Source organism: Marmota marmota, unplaced genomic scaffold (genome assembly GCF_001458135.2).
Source record: "Marmota marmota marmota unplaced genomic scaffold, marMar, whole genome shotgun sequence".
In the NCBI taxonomy this organism is placed as follows: Eukaryota; Metazoa; Chordata; class Mammalia; order Rodentia; family Sciuridae; genus Marmota; species Marmota marmota.
In genome coordinates, this window is record NW_026000174.1 from 9,675,275 (window position 1) to 9,696,192 (window position 20,918).

The window sequence follows — 20,918 nt, forward strand, 5'->3', positions numbered from 1 at the left end:
AGCCCAGATGGAGGCAAGATGGGTGAGAACTGAATTAGGTGAAGGTAGAGAACTATTTATCTTGGACAACAATACAACATTTGCACCTGTTGTTTAGCGAGTTCTTATTCTTTGTCAAGCATCATGTGAAGTATTTTCATAGATTGCCTCATTTAAGCCTCAAGAGTACTTTGTGAGATGGTAGAAACCACCCTATTTCACAGATGAAAAAAAACTGAGGTTCAGAGTTTATTGGCCTAAAGTTGCATAGAAAGTATGTAGTAGGTTCAATGTCCACAGTGAGCTCTGTGTGACTTAAAGCATGCTGACTCAAAAAATCCTTTATTATCTAATTGAAATTTTTATTAAGATAATTGTGACTCATGTGCAGTTGTGAGAAGTAATACAGAGATTTCCTATGTGCACTTTACCTACTTTTCCCCAGTAGTAGCACTTTGCAAAACTATAGTAAGAGAGCAGAATTTCCAACCAGGATATTGGCATTGATACAACCCACTCATGCCTGTCTTATTCAGGTTCTCATTTGACTTATGCGTATTTGAGTGTGTGCTTACTTTTCCTACCTGACCATATTCATAGGTGAGTATATCCAGTCAAGGTGGTAAACATTTCCATCACCACAGGTATCTTATGATGTCTCTTACAGCCACACTCCCAGCCCATTCCCTAACCCCTAGCCACCACGAATCTTTTCTCCATTTCTGAAGTTTTGTCATTGCAAAAATGTTATATAAATGGCATCATATAGCATTCAGTCTTATACAATTGGCTTTTTTCACTCACCATAATTCCCTGGAGATTCATTAGTATTATTATTTCATCCCTTTTTATCATTTGGTAGTATTTTCTGGTATTCCCCATTTATTTAACCATTTCCCCTGTCAAAGGACATCTGGACCCTTTCCAGTTCTTGGCTATTAGGAATAAAGCATCTGTGAAAATTATTGTGTAGGCTTTTGTGTGACTATAAGTTTTCATTTCTGAAGGATAAATGCCCAAGAGTACAATTGCTAGGTTGTACAATAATTGCATATTTAGTTTTTAAGAAACTGCCACACTGTTTCCAAAAGGGTTGAACCCTTGCATATTCCTACCAGCAATGTATAGGAGATCCAGTTTCTCTGCATCCTTGCCAGCATTCAGAGTTGTTGCTACTTTTGATTTTAACTATTCTAATATGTATGAGTATTAATGCATTGTGATTTTAATTTGCATTTTTCTCATAGCTAATGATAATGAACATCTTTCATGGGCTTGATTGACATCTATATGAGCTCTTTGATAAAATTTATATTCATATTGTTTGACCATTTTCTAATTGGAATGTTTATTGATGGTTGGTTTGTTGGTTTTACTTGTGAGTTTTGAGAGTTCCTCACCTGATCTAGATACTAGGCCTTTGTTGACATATAGTTTGCAAAATGTTCCTACTACTCCATAGCTGGTTTTTTATCCTTTTTTTTTTTTCTGCTTATACACAAAGTATGTTCACACCAATTCGTGTCTTCATACCTTTACTTTAGATAAGAATGTCCATCACATTCTACCATCATTTCTAACCCCATACCCCCTCCTTTCCCCTCCCACCCCTCTGCTCTATCTAAAGTTCATCTAATCCTCCCACACTCCCCCTTCCTACCCCACTATGAATCAGCCTCCTTATATCAGAGAAAACCTTCAGCATTTGGTTTTGGGGGGATTGGCTAACCTCACTTAGCATTGTCTTCTCTAACTCTATCCATTTACCTGCAAATGCCATGATTTTATTCATCCTCTTAATGGAGTCTTTTGCAGAGCACGAGCTTTAACTTTTGGCAAGGTCCAATTTTTCCTTTATGGATCATGCTTTGGATATAAAGCCTGCATATTTAATCCCTATGTTCTACAGATTTCCAGAGTCTTGGGAAAAGAGGTCTCATTGGAAAAGAGGTCTTATTCTGGGAGGAGGAATTCTCTTGTTCATTAATTTCTAAAGCATAGAATTAGGGCCAGCATAGAGTTAAGGCTCTTGAAGAAAGCAAACTGTGTAAAGCCAAGTTTAGATGATAGAATGTGTTAGAGCTAAGCTTCCTGTCATCAGAGATACAACAAGGGCTGGCTGGTGTCCATGAATTCTCACAGAAAGAATATGAGCATCAGATGGGGCTTGGGCCACTATGTCCTTTATATTTCCTTCCAAGTCTGAGAATCTAGGAAAATTGTCTTAGAATTACTCTTGCCTGAACTGGAATTTCTAATAAATATCTCCTCCAAAGACCATGCAATTTGAGAAATTTAGAAAGACTTTGGGTGGTTGAGCCAGATACACCAGGAGGTGGTCAGCAGAAGCCCCCTAGGAGGCAATTACCCTGTTTGGGTGGAATGCACAGAGGCCAAAGGCTGTTCAGGCCAGTCTCCCTGTTCCCTGTTTGGGGCCAGCAACCTGGCTGCCTGCCCCACTTCCACTCCAGTAGCCTTTACTCCATTCAGACTGCCCTGGAGAATCCCTTTCTTTAAGGCACTTACGAGATTTAATTACCGATGGCAAGGTCCTTTGAGGCCTTGGATGAAAGGGTTGGGAGCTGTGCAAGGCTTGATTAGGCGTGTAGAACTCTGGGCACAATTAGCTCCATGAGAGACTGGCCCTGCCTTTATCTGTCTCCAGTTCTGTGTGACTTACAGCAGCTAATTATTGAAATAAAAATCGCCTGGCCACCCAGCTGCTGGAAAGAGGGCCCGAACATCCATTAAGTCTACCTTTAATGATTGGAAATGGAGCAGCTTCAGGCACTTTGGGTTTTCCATTCATTATGGGCCTTTTTCTCCAACTCTTTGAGATTTGGGTACTTGGAGATATAAGTAAAATTCTGCCAAGGCCACTTCTCTCTGCTTGCTTCTAGGTGACTCTCCTTTCTGGGACACCAACCAGCTTTGTATTCCATGAGGACCCCTCTTAGCATCTCCCTAAGGCAAACTGGAACCACTGCACCTTACAGAACTGCTGGCCCTTGACATTGTACGTGTATGTGTGCACACGTGCAGATTCTAAACCACTGAGCCTCAGCTCCTGCCTCTGTAACACACAAAGTCCTGAGTGGCTCTCTGAGGGCACAGTCAATTTCCAGCTGCACAAATCTAGGCTTGAATGTATAGGCTTGAGGGAGCAGATTTGTTTCAAATGGAGTGACTTAGAGGGAGCCACAGGGAAGGTCTGGACCCCTGGAAGACAGAGCTCCCAGCCACCTGCACAGGCCATGGAAGGAAGTCTGTCCTGAGTGCTACTGATTGGCCTGTCAACAATGGTATTCAAGCTGCTTTTGGGTTCTCGCCAGACAAAGGCAAAGTCAGAGTGTTTTGTAGCTAGAAGGAATCCAAGCATCCAGTGGGGATTTCAGAGAGTTGTATGTTTTTATTCACTTTGGTCCACCAGGAATGCTGGGGCCTAAGGCTTTGAGCTCACACCCGTGGGGCAGCACTTCTGAGCTTGACCCAGTTCCATCAACAGCAAAAGGCCTGGTTAATAGAGTCATAATAGAGCCTTCCCTTTCCGAACTACCACTTCTGGGAGCAGTACTAAGTGCACAAACACATATACCACCACCCACAAAGACAGCAGCCCAGCCAATCCCTGATGTTCTCCTAGCAGGGAGCAGCGTCTCACTGGAGAAACTGATTCTGACTTCTTGATTCCCATTCCTACCTCTGTAATATCCTCCATGTCAGTTGTATCTGGATAAATGCCCTGCCTGGGTTTGTGTTAGACAAGAAGCTATTGTACACACAAAGTAGACGTTATCAATATATTTCTATATTATACTATATAACATGTAATATTATATCAACAGCCCTGTTCACAGATGAGGAAAATGAGGCTCAAATAGAGAAACACTTGTCTATGACCACATGACACCTAAGGGTAAACAGGAGGGATTTTAACCCAAGAGTATCTGGTCTCTAAATTCCACATATATTTCATGTGTTGAGTGCTGTCTGTCCTCTAAAGAGGGAAAATCCCCTTAAGTGTCACTCCTGACCATTCTCTGTGCTAAATTCTTTGCATGTGTTATGTCACTTATATCTTCAATAACTTTCCCAAGATGATCCAGTGATTATCACAAGAGAGGACAGATGAAGAAACTGAGGCTCAGAGAGGCTTGGTAAGATGTCTCTGGTCCCACAGTGGTTCACACTGGAGCTGGGATTTGAAGTTTTAGAGTTGACTCTAGAGCTGCTGCTGGTGCCATCAAGCTTTACTGCCTGCCAGGGGTATAGGAAGGGAGCGCTAAATTATGGGTGGATCTAAGGAAGACATCTCTTGGTGTCCAGGGTCCACAGTGGAACCCTTCTGTTAGCATCAGAAGGAGGCCTATTGTGTGTGTGTGTGTGTGTGTGTGTGTGTGTGTTTGTGTGTGTGTGACTGGGGATTGAACCCAGGGGCACTCAACCACTGAACCACATCCCTAGCCCTTTATTGTATTTTATTTAGCGACAAGGTCTCACTGAGTTCTTAGGGCCTTGCTAATTTGCTGAAGCTGGCTTAGAACTTGTGATCCCCCTGCCTCAGCCTCCTGAGCTGCTGGGATTACAGGCCTGCGCCAGCCATTTTAATAGTCCTTCCCTTTAGGTCCTGAGCTGGGTACTAAAGAATAAAATCCCTCTCAAAGCTGCCTAGATAGGTCCAGGGTCTGTTTGGCTGAAAAGACAGAGGAAGAAGAGGAGTAGCCCCTTTCTACAGCTGCACAGTTTACCCAAGAACTTTCTCCAGGATGAGGAGTCCTTTGTGAGAATCTAAGTCTCACCATTTCCAGAAGCCTTAACTGTCCCCTGCCTCTCTAAGGAGCATAATTCCCCTGAGCTCTTTCCTCCCCACCTCACAGAGTGGATGCCTAATGGGAACCCTGGGTAATTACAGTCTAAGACCAGGTCTTAGTAGGGATGGGAGATTAATCAGCCTTCTTACTTCTTCTGATTAATTCTTAGCATGGACCTAGAAGAAGACTTTTTACAGGGATTGGCCCTCAAATAAAATGGGTTTCAGACTTGACCCTTGAAGTTTTCCAGAGAGGAAAAATGAGGTCCCTGTTGATGGGGCCAAACTGCAGAAGAAACGGGCCATTTCCCAAGGTGTCATTCATGAAGAAAGTCTGAGTCCTAGCAGACATAAGCTTGTCCTGAGGCCCCAGTGGGTCTGGCTTCTGAGAAAGCCACTGGGGTTGAACTGTACCCAGAGAAGATAGTGTTGGTGCAGGACAAAGGGGCATATGGAGGACATCAGTCAGCACCAGGAAGCTCCTGGTGGTTTTTGGTCAACACAATAGGAGACACAAAGGGACAAACAAGAGCATTTTTCTCTCCTGTACCCTGGTTGACTCTGGCTTACTCGGTTCAAGGCTCACCTCCTCCACTCAGCACAGGCCTGGCATTGGCATCTCCCTGTCTCTGTGTTGGTTACTGTTTTGTGTCCTCTGTGCTGGAATCACCTGTAGATATGTTTGTCCTTCTTACTGCTCCATGGGCTCCTTGAGAACTGAGGCTGCTTCCAAACCACCTCCTTGCTCCACACCTTGCTCAGGGTCCCACAAAACCCAGTGAGACAGAAGAAGGACCAATATGGACAAGCCTGGGAGAAAGAACACAAGCAAGGTGAAGCAGGGAATCTAGCAAGAGGACTCAAGGACACAGATTGGCTCCAGTCCCTAAGTGCTATGGCTGCAGCGAAGGCTTCAGACTTATTTTCTAAGATCCCAAGGTATAGAGCTGAGGCCTATGGAAGGAAGGAAGATGGATTTCAGTTTCATGTCAAAAAGCACAGTCTAGCAGGCAGAGCCATCCCTGGAGGTGACGAAGTCCCCAGTATTGGAGGTCATGTGATAATTCCATGGGGATGGCATTCAAGTATTTGAAGGGGCAAGAACCATCTAACCTTCCATGTTTCCTGCAATCTGTATGCATTTTCTGATTCTAAGATGCCACTACTTATAAGGAGAATCGTTGGTTGAAATGGCTTTGGAAGGATAATCAGGAATCTGGAAATCTCATAAAACCTCCTGTTGCTTAAGGATTTATTGTGTCCTGAGTCCCACGCATGCCCAGCCCTTTGAGGGGTTGGGAATCTCTAGTGGGAACTCTCTTGGCTTGGGATCACAGCCATCTGCCCTTTGATACTTGGCCTCTGACAAGCCTCCAACAGAAGGGCAAGATGGCTTCTGTAGGCAGTGGCACCATCTGTCACCTGCCTGAAAACCGCTGATTAGGGATGTCCCCGTAGCCAGACTGGGCACGCAGCCACAATCCACCACACTCCTAGGAAAACCCTCTCCCTGGCCTAGTGTGCTCTTCTTTGCAGGGCCCATCAAGAAGCATTTGTGAAAGTCCTTCTCCCAAGTTCAGGTGAGGTGCCAAGTCAAGTCATCAGAAGAACTAATACTATTATAAAGCAAAGTGAAAGAACAAATAGAACATTTAAGCAAATTAGAATATGAATGACCACGTAAGAAGCAGTGTAGATTATGAATGAGAAGCTTGAGCCTTGGAGTAGCACAGAACCAGGTTTGAATCCTAGCTGTGCTAATTTCTTACTGTGGCTAAGGTACTAAACCTACTGGAATCCTGGTTTCTGTCTGTAGAATGGGAATGATTTAGGATGTGGTGAGGATTAATGAAGAAATGACTGTAAAGACCTTGCTCTTAGCCACCATTATTAATATCAATGTCTCACTGCTTAAAAGGCAGAGTGAGCCGGGCATGGTGGCACATGCCTGTAATACTAGCAGCTAGGAGGCTGAGGCAGGAGGATCACAAGTTCAAATCCAGCCTCAGCAACTTAGCAAGGTGCGAAGCAACTCAGTGAGATCCTATCTCTAAATAAAAATACAAAATAGGGCTGGGGATGTGACTCAGTGGTCGAGTGCCCCTGAGTTTAATCCCTAGTACTGCCCCCCCCCCCCAAAAAAAAAAAACCCAAAAAACAAAGGCAAAGCATTACCCCAAACTGACAGGGCCAGAAAAATGCACTCTGGGTGCGACAACAGAGAGCACAGACCTGGGAGTCACACCAGTTCCAGCCCTGGTGTGCCTGGTGTGTTGTATGAACTTGAGCATCACTTTGCCACTCTGAGCCTCAGCTTCCAAATCTGTAAAGTGGGAATAAGGATGCCTCCTCTGGTTTGCACAGAGCCCAACACAGCACCTGGCACAAGAATAAGGGCAACCATCTCCCCCACCCCCCACCAGCTTAAAGCCAAGTCCTCCAAATTGAAAGAACTAAGGGAAATAAAATTTATGGTTTTATACACACCCAGATACTACCCAGAACTTATATTTTGCAGAACACATTTTAGCTCTGAAATATTTATGGGCCCTTTTTGACACACAAAGAACTAAAAATATCACCCCATGCTTATGTTAAGCAAAACTTATAAAACTTCAGTCCAGCAGGAATTCAGTCAATTTCCTGGCTCATTTCTGGCTGTTCCTGAGGTTGCAAGGTAATCGGAGTGATAACAGCCCCTATTTCCCCCAGGCCTTAGCGGGGCAGAGGTTTCTTAGCAGTGCTGCACTGTCTGTGGAAGTCTCCCTGTGAATGCTCCAGGCCCCTGCCCCTCCATAAATATCGCTGAAGTCCACAAGAAGGGCCCAGGTTTGCTTATTGAGTTTCTCCCCAACACCGACAGCTTTGTTTCTAGTATCTCTTCCTCACATCTCCCTGTCTCCAGGAGCCCCACGCCCTGGTCAGTCTTCCAGGGCATCAAGGCCTCTCTGAAAACCAGCTGGAGGGGATCTCCCTCCAGGGCTTCCCCAGCAGGCTCTCTAATCCACATGGACTTTGCATTTTACCACTCACTGGTATTCTGGACATTTCTTTAATTCTCTACCAGGGTGTACATTCTCCTCAGGCTCCATCTCCAATCTCTTTCCCTCTCTAAAGTGAGAATTCAGAAGTAACCACCTTCTGTCTGTTCCAGGAGCATTCATCCACAGCATGACCTAGAACAGTGTGCTTCAAACTGTAGGTTGCAACCCACTAACAATTCTATATAAGTAGAATGGAACAGAAAATATCAAATTCCGGGCTGGGGCTGTGGCTCAGTGGTAGAGCACTTGCCTAGTATGTGTGAGGCACTGGGTTCAATCCTCAGCCACCACATAAAAATAAATAAATAAAATAAAACATCTATCAACAACAAAAAATCATTTTTAAAAAAGAAAGAAAATATCAAATTCCACTCTGTGGCAAGGTTAAGCAGAGCTTTGTGAGATTTTTTGTTTTTATTTTAAAATTTGTAGGTGTAGGTGTGCCCTGAATTGCGACACAAGTATATTTTCACTGTAGGTCAGAAAGATCTGGAAGCCGCAGATCTAGACCTCCTCATACCTCAAAACTGTCTGGCCTGGCTCACCTTTTCCCTGACATTCTTTGGTTCAGTTTTAGATGTCAGTGTGACTGGTAAGGGCCCTTGATCATCTCTCCACCTTTGGCCCACCTCAGCAGGGGCTCAGGGTCTGTGGGTGGCATCCTTTCCTTGTCTGATTTGCCCATTCCAAGAAGCTCCAAGGAGTCAAAAGTATATGTCTTGTCCTCTGATGTCTTCAGGGCAGAAACTTAGAGTTGGGGGTGGAGGGAAGGATGCAGAAAGGGAGGGGAAAGGGGGAGCAGGGGAGGAAGGAGCCTCCTGGGATATATCCAGCATCTCCTTCAGCACTTAGGTAGGATGAAGGGGACTTAGCAATTATTTATCAAATGAATTAGCCTATGGGACTAGATGTCCACTACTTTTATTGAGGTTTAAACATTTTCTTATGGTTCAAATCTAGACCCAGACACTTGGAACCTTGTGATTTGGAGAAAGTCACTCACTCAATCTCTTTGAATTTGTGATCTTTCATCTTATTGATAAAATAGCAGTAAATAAGAGAAAATATAAAATTAGAGAATAACACCTACCTTGCACAGTTGGTGCAGAGACTAGAAATAACATGTACCCAGAGCCCAGCGCCCAGCACATGAGGAGGTATTCTGTTAACAGTAGTTTCTTTGCTGTTACTGGCTCTTTTCCTATCTGAAATGATATTCTGATCACCATCACAACCAGGTGTCTCCCGGGCCTCCCCTCATTCACACACCTGTTCCAAGCTTCTAGCACCATCCAAGCCCAACTCCACATAAAAGAAAAACAAACCAAAACAAAAATATAAAAATGTGGATTTTAGAGTTAGAGAGTCCTGGATTCAGGTCCCAGTCATGTCCGTTACTGGCTGTGTGAACTTGATCAGCCACTTGGGTCATTCAACCTGGTCTCTCCAATGTGGAAAGCACTGAATTTTGGCCTCAATACCTTCTGGCTCCTTCCCTCCTCCTGTCCTGGGCCTACTTTCCGTCCCCATCGACAGACAAAACTGACACCCATGTCAGAGCATGGGGATGGACTTACAAACCTGCAGTTCATACTTTATCACAGCATTTGTTGCTGATGGTCCCTGTGGCTAACACCATAAGGGTTCAGTAAACTGTCACCACAAGGCTCATGTCCTGCTCATCACTGGAGTCCCCAGTGCCCAGCACAAGACTGGTCTGTCACCATATGGAAGTGAATGGTTCTCTGAAGAGAACTCTGTGGTGCTCAAGTTGTACTTGGAGATGGGACTAGAAAACTGCCCCTAGAAGCAGGCTAACAGGAAAAGTCTGTGCCGTCTCCTGGGTTTTGCCCATTTCCTTGGGCTGGCCCATTGTCTTTCATGGAAGCCAATTGCTCATGGTGATTGTAGACTTGAGCTGGAGCCATGGCAGGAGCCTTGGTGTTAGCCTGAGGCCTGTCATGATGAAGCTGCTCGATTTTCCTTTAGGCATATATTTATTAACTACTTGAGCCTCCCAGAACAACTTTGTCTGCTTAATTGAGTCTGTCTAGTTACATAATTTATTGATTAAAAATAAATCAATAATAATGAAGATGGTGGCATTGATAGTAATAATTTTTCCATTCTTTATGCCTATGTAAAACATTACAGTTGACAAAGCATCTGACAAACCCAGCCTCTTGGGGTAAGGGACTTTGCCAGTGCCACAGAGCAGAAGGTGGCCAGGGAGGACTGACTCCTAACCTGAAGCTCCTATCACCAGCTGGCAGAGGGCATGGGAAGGAAGTCTCAGAATTGAACACTTCCAACTCTTTATTCTCTTCCTGTGATTTTAGGTAACTATTTAACTTCTCTAAGTATCTGGGGTTTTTTGTTGTTGTTTTTTTTTTAAATAGGGCCCATTCACAGATCTGGGAAGGGTGAAAACTAAATGCCATCATCAAAATAAAACCTTTCCCAGGCTGCCTATAGCAAACCCAGAGTGCGCAGTAGCTGCTGGCGTTATTCTCACGACAAGGCTGGAGGTAGTTGCTCAAAAGTCAGCCAGGCGGGAGGAGGGGCAGCTGTCTCCTGGTTAGCATTCTTACAGAAAACAGAATCCCCCCAGATGGTTTAGAAGAACAGACTATAATGAATAGACAGGGTAAGGCAGGCACAGGGATCCAGCCAAGATGGTGAAATGAACAGAGTCGAGTATGGCTGGAAACTGGTACAGCTCTGGTCTGGGCTGGTGAGAATGGTGGAAGGTATTAGCAGAGTCTAGTATGAGGTGGAGATCTGGAAGAGGAGTCACCTGGAGAGAGGTGGCGTGGACTGAGGCCACAGTAGAGATCAGGGAACGTACCTCAGACTTCTCATATCCCACCTTCCTGCCCACCATCTCCTTCTGGTGCATCCCTTAAGAGATTCCAGTAAATGATGCAGAGTCTTCATGATATGAAAGAGTATGGGGAATCAGTAATGGCAGGCAGCTCTGGAGGACTGCAGTGGAGGGTATGTCTCGGGGATTCAGAGTGGGGTAGTGAGTTTTCTGCAGCAGTGAGAGAAGCAGAGGGAGAGTTAGGAAGGATCTTGAGAGGCCTGAGATGTCATGCTAGTGGGCTTTACAGGCATCGGGGAAATCAGAGGCTAGTAGATGTCTTAGTCCATTTTCTCTTGCTATCAAATACCAAAGACTGAGTAATCTATAAAGAAAGACATTATTTCTCAGTTCTGGCATCTGAAAGGCCAGTAACAAGATACCAGCACCTAGTAAATGACTTCGTGATGCGTCTTTACCTGGTGGAGGGCATTGCGTGGCAAGAGAGCGCAAACTTGCATGCTTGGGTCTCTCTTCCTCTCCTTCCAAAGCCACTAAACCCATTCTGGGGTCCCCACCCTCATGACCTCATTTAACCCTAATTACCTCCCAAGGCCCCACTTCTCAATGCCATCAACATACAAATTTGAAGATTAAATTTGCAACACATGAACTTTGGGAGAATACATTCAGATCTTAGCCACCGTAGGGAAAGAACAAGCATGTTTAAGCATGGCTATGTGCCACACTGCTTCTGACCCGTGGATGGAGACCACAGAGCTCCAGGTGGGCCACTTCCCCAGCATCCCTCCCAACCTCCTGTCAGGGCCTCCCAGTCTCTGCTTCGGAGACTCTTGCCCCAAGGGGACACTTCTCCACTGTTACTCCTCTTCCACCCTACCCTCTTCTTACTCTCACTATTCAATGCCAATTTGAATGTGAGCCGTGACTGACCTGTCTATTCAAATAAGTAAATATTTCCTGAATTGCTATTAAGATGAAAATATGCAGGGGTTTGGAGTGGGTAGTCCTGTTATCCCTGCCTCTGCTTTCTGACAAGAAAGATATGAGTTTGGGGACTGTGTTCTTCATAATTTGTAGTTACTGAGCCTTTGCCTTGAAGCCCGTGTCTTTAGTCAACGGGTTAAAGCTGATGTAAAGAAGTAGTCATCCTCCGGTGTAATCCCTATAGTGGTCCTCGGCCTTATAGCATAAAATTCTGTGTTGATGTACCTTCTCCAGTTATACCTGATATGTAGCTGGAGCCTTCTAAATTACACCCTTTAAGAGAAAACATGTAATTTTCTGATGACAATAATAGCTAATATATAGTGAGCACTCATTATGTACCAGGGACCATATACCAGGGGTATATATTGATGCATTTAATCTATAAAACAACCCTGAGAGTTTGCAGATGAGGAAACTGAAACACAGAGAAGTTAATCACTTATCTGGGGTTGTACAGCTAGTCAGTGGGGAATACATCTAGCCCAGTCTTTCAGATTTACTTAATACATATTAACCTACAGGGAACTACCAAGATTTTGTGTTACTTAAGAAGGAATAAAGTAGCTGCCAAACAATTCTCTTCACTTCTTCACTTAGCAGACATTCTGTGGCACTGCGGATGCCCAGCCTGCCCTCAAGGAACTGTAGTCAAAAGGAGAGGCAGACAAGAAAACAAACCATCTAGTTAGCTACATGGGCAATGATGGAATAGTGTTCCCAAAGGCAGAGAGGCCAGAGTTAATGTCTGGAAAACACAAGTGGCCCAGTAAGATGGGAAGAGATGGTCCAAATGCAGAAGAGCCTTCATTTTGGCCAAAATTAGAATTCATCCTATTGGCTCAGCAGGATTGCTAGGGAGCATAAGAAGTCAGCAGCATGACCTGGCATTGCCAATTCATCTGGACAGCTTGTAACAGCAATACCATCTAGCGGTTATATTTGTGTGCTGAGTTCAATATCCTGGGGCACCATTCTGGATCTACTAGGCAAAAACTGTGTAACTCAGGCAGGATACTCAACTTGGCAATTTCTCATCTGTAATTTGCAGATAACCATAATACCCAAATCACAGGGTTGACATAAAGATTAAAAATGTAATAATAGTTAAAAGTAAGGACTCAATAAATATTAGCTACTAATGAAAGCATATTAGTTGTTGTTAATACTAATTTTATTATTATGAGCTATTAGTTACTAGTTCTAATAATGGTTTTAATAATTCTTATTATGCTCACCTGCATTCTTGTCACTCAGGGGTTGGAAAGGCCAGAGGGCACAGAGGCAGCAGTTGCCTTCAGGATCAAAAGCCAGTACTGTGTTGATATCAACTTGGATAGTTATAATCAGCCTTTTAAAATATATATGAGAATTTGGGCTGGGGATGTGGCTCAAGTGGTAATGCGCTTGCCTGGCATGCATGGGGCTCTGGGTTCGATCCTTAGCTCCACATAAAAATGAAAAATAAAGATGTTGTGTCCACCGAAAACTGAAAAATAAATACTAAAAAATTTTCTCTCTCTTCTCTCTCTCTTTAAAATATATATATTTTATATATATATGAGAATGAAATAGAAAATTGATCAGAGTTGTCTGCTCATGATGCAGTAACTTTTAGGAATCTTTTGTTTGCATCTTATATGTGGGTGTTGGGTCACATGTAAGATGTACTTTTAACTCTGGATTTCAGTCAGGAATGTTTGAAAGACCCTGGAGGAAAACTCATCATCACTGGTTTTTCCTGGGGATCTGTTTCTCAGATGTTCTGAAGACCACTGTCTTCCTGACAACCCATCAGGAGACTGAGAATCAAGACAGCAGAACTCAGGGCCGTGGGTTTGGGCCCTGGTCACATGACTTGATTTCTGTGTATGCAAGGTCAAATCACAAGGATGTACTGAGAATTGGCAATCAAAAAAAAAAAAAAAGTCATTCATCAATCTATTCACCTTCACTGGCTGTAGGTACAATTGTCTCTCCATTGATACCAGTTTTGCTGCTGCTAACTCACCACATGGCCCTAGGCAGAGGACTATATGGTCCTGGGTCAATATTGCTCCATCTATGTCATGGGAATGAAAATAGTTGCCTTATATACTTCATAGTTTTTATGAGGACCAATAAAACCACAAGTGTTTGCACTCTGAAAAGTGTGAAGAACTATAGAGGAGAAAGCCTACAGTAGACACACAGGTCCATGATAAATCCCCCAAAACATCAAATGAAATTATAACCCCCGACCATTTCCTTGCAAAGTGGCACTGTTTACAGGTAGAACATAAGGACTTGTTGAGTGGGTCTAGAGGGTTCTTTTAAAAAGTAGATAGAATTTTGCACTGGAGCCAAGCTAAAACCTTGCCCTTGAGAGGGCCTTTGAAGTCTTAGAAGGGAAGAGAGTATCATTAGGCCAAAGAGCTCCCTCATATGTCCACGATCCCAGGCAGAACTTCTACTCTTCAGAGCAAATCTGTTGTACCGGTGTGTTTTGTTTGGCCTGAAAAGTATTTATTATTTTTAAAGGGTAATGTTTAAAACTCACACATTTTGTATCTAAATTCAAATTTCCAACTTCCCTTAAAACTCACAGGACATCCTCCCACCCCAGACTCCCCCACTGCAGCATGGGCAGGCACTGGGCACCTGCACCTGAACAGAGTCACCCTCCCTGCTGTCAGAGGCCCCACCCAGCACTGAGGCCCCAGGTGCTCTGCACTTATCATGGGGCTCTTGTTCTGCTGTTTCTCTAAATAAGACAGTGAATCCAGGAAATGTTCTGTATATCCATGGTGCTCTGAAAAAAATGAAACAATGGAAAGCCAGAAGGAGAAGTCTCCGGGTTTTAAGAAAATAAGTGTTTCAGTCAGCTTTTTCACCACTGTGACTAAAAGACCCACCAGAACAATTATAGAGGAGGGAAAGTTTATTTGGGGGCTCATGGTTTCACAGGTCTTCTTCCATAGAAGGCTGGCTCCATTCAGGGCTCAAGGTGAGGCAGGACATTATGGCGGGAGAGTGTGGTGGCTGGAAGCAGCTCATATAAAGATCAGAAAGCAGAAAGAGAGGTCTCCACTGGCCCGATACAAATATATACCCAAAGCCACACCCTCAATGCCCCACCTCCTCCTCCAGTTACCACTCAGTTAATCCCACCAGAGGATTAATTCACTGATTGGGTTAAGGATCTTATAACCCAATCATTTCTCCTCTGAACCTTCTTGCATTGTCTCTCACATGAGATTTTGAGGTGCACCTCACATTCCAAACCATAACAATAAGGATCTTACATATATCTTTTTAGGGACATTCTGCTTTCTTCCTGTACTTACCCCTTAATTTAGGGAATTGTTTGCTACCCCAGAGCTCAAGGAAGACATCTGGAAGGAGAAGAGGATAATATCACAGCTAAAAATCCCTAGATGTCAGTCAAGGGCAAAAGCATCAAGCTGGGAAAAAAGAGGAACAAGGATGACAAGGAACTTCCCCAGTAAGATACCATATGTTCCATAGCTAGCCACAGATGCATGGGGCAGGCCTTGTGCTCCCAGGTGCTGGTGGTGGCACTGCTGAGACCCATGGGTCTGAAGATGGCTAGATGGAAGGATTGGAGGTTGGAGTCTTGGGAGGACAGAATAGGAAAACTCAAGCTTCAGAGACAACAGACCTGAGTTTTGGTCCTGGCTCTGAAGCTCAGTTTCCTCACCTGACACATGAGCATTGGTCAAACAGATATTCTAAGTGCCTACTGTGCCCCAGCCCTGGCTCTAGGTGCTGTGAATAAGCAGTAAACAAAACAGGTGAGGTACGTGCCTCAGGGAGCTTGCCTACTAGTGGAGGAGGCAGGCAAGAAGCAAATAATCACATAGCTACTGGGTGGGGGTGACTATGGGTTGTTTGCTTACAGCTTGACTTCTTTCCAAAACAGGTTGGAGACAGTAATGACATCTGGGGGCATATGATGATTTATTAAGATAATATATGCAAAATGTTCTTCCCAGTGCTTGCATTTATTCATTCTCCAGGAGCCTTTAAGAGTTCTGGTTCCTCCCCTGTCGCAGCTGTGATATGATGGGAACAGGGTCCAGTTCCAGCCTACAAGCATTACCAAATGCCAGGGCCCTCTGATCTTTGTTGTCAGCTCCCCTAATACCCAGCACTGGAGGAAAGGCTGGAGCATGAACAGACCAAGTAGCAGAAAGAGACAGGACTCACAACTGGAGGCCCTGGGTGCCAGTGCCCTCTGCCACCGACCAGACAACAGAGGCTTCTCCAGCCTGAGGCTCTTCACCCACTTCAGGGCGACCACCAATCCAGGGGCAGGGTAGTCCAGGGCATTGTCACCATGCCAGGTGACAATTCTGGCATTGTCTTTACCTCCTGAAGACTAGAACTCACAGGCTTCTTATGGTTTCCCCCACTCCAGTCCACCCAGTCGTGAGTGCGGCAAGGACCCAGTTGGTGGATGTGGAGGAGCGAGAGCCAGAAGCCATGGACGTGAAGGAGAGGAAGCCTTACCGCTCGCTGACCCGGCGCCGGGACGCAGAGCGCCGCTACACCAGCTCTTCTGCTGACAGCGAGGAGGGCAAAGCCCCGCAGAAGTCCTACAGCTCCAGTGAGACCCTGAAGGCCTATGACCAGGACGCCCGCCTTGCCTACAGTGGCCGCGTCAAGGACATGGTGCCGCAGGAGGCTGAGGAGTTCTGCCGCACAGGTGAGGGTGGGCCAGGCGCAGGTGGGTGCACAGGTGTGCCAAGAGGGAGCTGGGACAGGTCAAAGCAAGTCTGTACTGGGCATGTAGGTCTGGTAAAAGCCAGTCCTGTAGTTCATTCTTGGCTTATTTAAATTCTTACTCAGTCCCTGGCATAGTAATGTGGATAGGAGCTGGGCTTCTGCATTAGAAGCTTTAGGTGTTAGGTATGAGCTGTTGCCCTACTGCAACGAATTGTTGTGAGGACTTAGTGGGATGACACTTTTTAGTGATAAGCATGGTAACACTTAGTAAGTACAGAAAACTTGGTGATTTGGAGGATCTCCTAGTTCCTGACTCCTTCTCCTTCACTTTCTACATGCAGTAATCACCAGCCTGTTCATCCAATCCCAGAACACCTTTCAAATCCATCTGTCTTCTCCATTCCCTCTACCCTTCTCATTTCTGGTGATTATCAACTGTCTTGACGGATTAACCAAAACCATTCCCTTTGCTCATAGGGGATGGTTTTTGTTAATCCTTCAAGACAGAAAGGCTTCCCTTGGGCCTTTCTCAGCACCACACTAGAGTGAGCCAGGGATGACCCTGTGGTCTGGAGGCTAAGCTCCTAACCTATCACTGGAGGGCCCTCTCTGCTCAGTTTCTGTCTCCTTAGATTTTCTGTCCCCTGCCTCTCCACACCTACCACTTATGGTCCCACCCTGCTCAACCATTCCCAGGCTGCAGTGGTAGTTGTTTCCCACTCTGGCGCCTTGGGCAGTCCTGTTTCTCTGCTTGCAGAGACTCAAGCCCTCTCTGAGGCCTGGTACGTGACAACCAGTCCTTCACAGTTCATGCTACTCACCCTGATTCTGCCCTATCCTTCTCCTCTCCAAAGACAGGGTCAATTAAGCATTATTCTGGTAATTTACATATGTTTTCACAATATTGTTTGATTCTTTCAACAACCCCTGAATCATTTGCCCAAGATCACAGAGGTAAGATGACAGAGGTCACACACACACAGAGCCACTTATGACTTTCTCATTTCTATTCCCTCCCTCAAGCCTAAATCCACATCAAAGCTGCCTTGCTAGTAAGGCCACCTCTCAGCCTTGAAAAAGCTCTTAGCTCTTCCCTTATGGCTTAAAGCTCATGCTTTGGCATCAGATGGATCTGGATTCAAATTCTGACTTTGCCATTGTTCTGACCCTTGGCTTCTTCACTGTGCCATGGGATAATAGTACCTAATAGCCAGGTGGTTGTGAGGATTGGTAAGGATCGTACATAATGCACTTGATACCAGAGCCTGGTATGAACAGATGCTTCATAAATGCTGACTGCTATTAAATTGCCATCTCTGGGTCTCAGTGAGAGGAAGAGATAAAATATCTCAAAGTTAGCTGTGTCCTGCTTGAGAGAGCTCAGAGAGCCCTTAGCTTAGACGCACCTCTCATCTGTAAGGATCATCCTGTACATTCTCATCTCATGTGCAGGCATGTGCAGAGTGGTTCATTATTTACCATCCTGGATCCTCAAAACTCCTTTGAAGGTAGAGGGTCATAGGTTATCACCCATTTTAAAGACAAGAACATTGAAGCCCAGGTGATCATCATCACAAGATTGCATAGCTAGATGTTGGGTGGGGTGGGATGTCAACCCATGTCCTGCTTCTCAAGCAAAGATGCCAAAACGTCACAAAGCAAAACAGAGCACAAGGATTTCTCACATGTTATAAAATAAATCTTCAAACTCACAAACCAGAGGAGACCATGTATTCAACAGGATTCCTGAGCTTTTAGACTTGACTCTTACCTTGCTTTTCCTCTAGTCCCAAGATGTTTCAGCTCACTGGTATTAATGCCAATTCTGGCTGCTTAAAAGGGTTTGCAGGGTAAGCCATATGGAAATCAACGCAACCCAGGCTGTTTATGGCAAATAAATTTGATTTTTCACTTAACAGAGAAGTCATTTTTGTAACATGTGAATGGCCTCTCTTGAGAAGGCCAGCCCAGCAGAGTACAGACATAGGGTGAGGGCAGGACAGAAGTGGGGTGTATGGATCAAAGGATAGCTAGGGGAGTGTGATATGCAGAGAGGGTGGGAAGCTGGCTGGGGAATGTAGGCTCCAATTTGGAGTTTTCATTTTCTTCGAAGGAGAGAAAAATAGGAGGGCAGATTGTAGTATGCCGCACAGGGGTGATATTCAAAATGTGTAACATCTGGTCTGGCCCAGACCCCCGCCAATCAGAATGTCTGCTTGGCCACTGAGCACAGCCCAGGAGCCCCTGCTGTTGCAGGGCCTGCTAATGTTAACCATTTATGTAGTAACTGATCGTGGGGAGATTGGGAGGAGGGGTTATAGGGAAGGATCTGGAATAGCTAGAACAGAGGCTCTGAGGCACCAGGTATGTAAAAAGGCATTGGGGGCTTGGGCAGCAATTACAGAATTTACCCACCATTATGGAAGCATTCATGACTTTGTCCAAATCAAGGCTGTCAGCTTGTAGCACCTGGGGGACAGGCCCAGCATGCACCTCCCACTACCACAGCTTACCCAAGAGCTCTTTCACAGCAGTATACCAGTTGGTCTCTCCTCCACCTCCAGTCTCCCCTTATCCACATCAAAAGTACTGTCAGGGAGTGCTTGTTTATGTGTTTATTTAGCCAACTTTTCCTGAGCTCCTCCTCTGCAGCAGGCATGATAGGTATTAGACACAGATGACAAGGAGCACAGGCTTAGAAGGCCTCTGCTGGTCCCCTCCCCACCTTTCTGGCAGTGACTTCCACTTGCGTTTGCAGGCTTACCATGTTCAGTCCACCCTGGTTGCGGGATGCAACCTTTAATGCTTGGGCGTCTGCCTCTGCTGTCTTCCATCTCTGCTCCTTGCATTCACCCTCATCCTCAGACCTCTCCCCTGAGCTCCCCACCCAGCTGTCTGACTTCCTGTATCCCAGAACCCCCCTATTCTCCCCCACCTTGGCCTTCACCCCTCAACCACATATTTGCTTGCCTCTCCCCACTTGACTGAGCTCTTTCGTGTCAGGGGCCATACCCTACTCACTGTTGCATTTCAGTAAAGGCCAGCTTTGAATTGGTGCCACCTGATATAAGTCGGTGTCTCCAGATTGTCACTTTAATTGGCATATGGCCCTTCAAGTCATTATACACTCCCTCTTCTTTACCCACAAAATACTCCTGGGCATAGTAGACTGTGGAGTAACTTTCAAGAGCAATGAAGGTGGCTGTGTTTCCCATGAAGGCAGCATCCCCTTTGTCACTCAGGTCCTAACACCTGGGTAAATAACCCTCATCCACATCTTCTCCAGCCTCAGTTTCAGGCACTTCCAGGCCTTTTTGGACCCTCAAGGGACCCATCTCTGCTGATTCCCCATTGCAGCCCCACCTGGTGAGGGAGAAGCAGGGGTAGCCTGTTTCCTTATTCAAGGCAACTTTCCTTGGACAGGCAGGACCTTCTCCATTCTAGTACTCTGGGCTCTCCCTACCAGCCAGAAAGGAACTTCTGTTTCCAAGGAGACCACCAAAGTCTCATTGCCTAGGCTTCCATCCTGTTCTGGACTTGCTGGCAAGTCCTACCTGGAAGGGGCAGACTGAAGCTCTCAATGCAATTTAATACTCACATTTTGAGTCCCTTCTGAACACTGGACTTTGTTCTAGGCACAAGGATTTAGGAGTAAGCACATTGCCTGCCGTTGTTGAGGCCCTCTCCAGCAGAAGTGGCAGACAGCTCTATCTTAAAAGGTCCACCATGCCACAGACTGGGCAAGAACTCTGACAGGGGCTGGGTGGAAGAAGCAGGGCAGTCGGCACAGGTGTGGTATTGAGGAAAACTTCACAGAGGAGGTGCCATTTGAATTGGGCTTTAGTTACAGAGACTTTGGCCTGGTGGAGAAGGGGCAGAAGGAGCCCTTCAGTTACAGGAAACACCTCAAACCAAGGCCTGGGCAGAGAATGCCATGGTGAGCTCAGACAAGGGGCTGCAGGTGGGAGGACTATCCTCAATGCACTAACCAAGATCACCTGTGTTTTCTCGCAGGCACCAATTTCACCCTGCGAGAGCTGGGACTGGGGGAAGTGACGCCCCCTCATGGGACCCTCTACCGAACAGACATCGGCCTCCCCCACTGTGGTTACTCCATGGGGGCCAGTTCTGATGCTGACATGGAAGCCGACACTGTGCTGTCCCCTGAACACCCTGTGCGGCTATGGGGCCGGAGCACACGGTCAGGGCGCAGCTCCTGCCTGTCCAGCCGAGCCAACTCCAACCTCACACTCACCGACACAGAGCATGAGAACACAGAAACCGGTGAGTGGCTTGCTTGGCCTGTGTCGGGTGTCTGGGTTGCTGGCTAAGGCTGTAATTACAATATTGGTTTTCTGTTTCATCACTTGGGACTCTGGTGAAGTTGGTGAAATTGCTTTGCTCTCAGTGGTCAAAAGTCAGAGCCTCTTCCACAGACACTGAAATATCCACCCATGGGTAACATGTCAGAGGTTGGGTTGCTGCCCTTTCCATCTGGATTAGGGAGGAACCCAAGAGGTTGGGTTATTGTTTACAAGGTGCCTAC

The 20,918-nt window shown here is 45.7% G+C and overlaps 1 protein-coding gene across 22 annotated transcripts in view; it reads left to right on the forward strand.

Moving 5' to 3' along the window:
* The window catches only part of Tenm4 (teneurin transmembrane protein 4), a 2,842,490-nt gene that overhangs the window by 2,448,528 nt on the left and 373,044 nt on the right, over positions 1-20,918 (forward strand). For all 22 annotated transcript variants that reach the window (XM_048789141.1, XM_048789145.1, XM_048789157.1 and 19 more), the window contains 2 exons: positions 16,065-16,352; positions 20,387-20,656. In XM_048789141.1, coding sequence (XP_048645098.1) covers positions 16,065-16,352; positions 20,387-20,656 — 558 coding nt within the window. The remainder of the gene's footprint in view (positions 1-16,064; positions 16,353-20,386; positions 20,657-20,918) is intronic.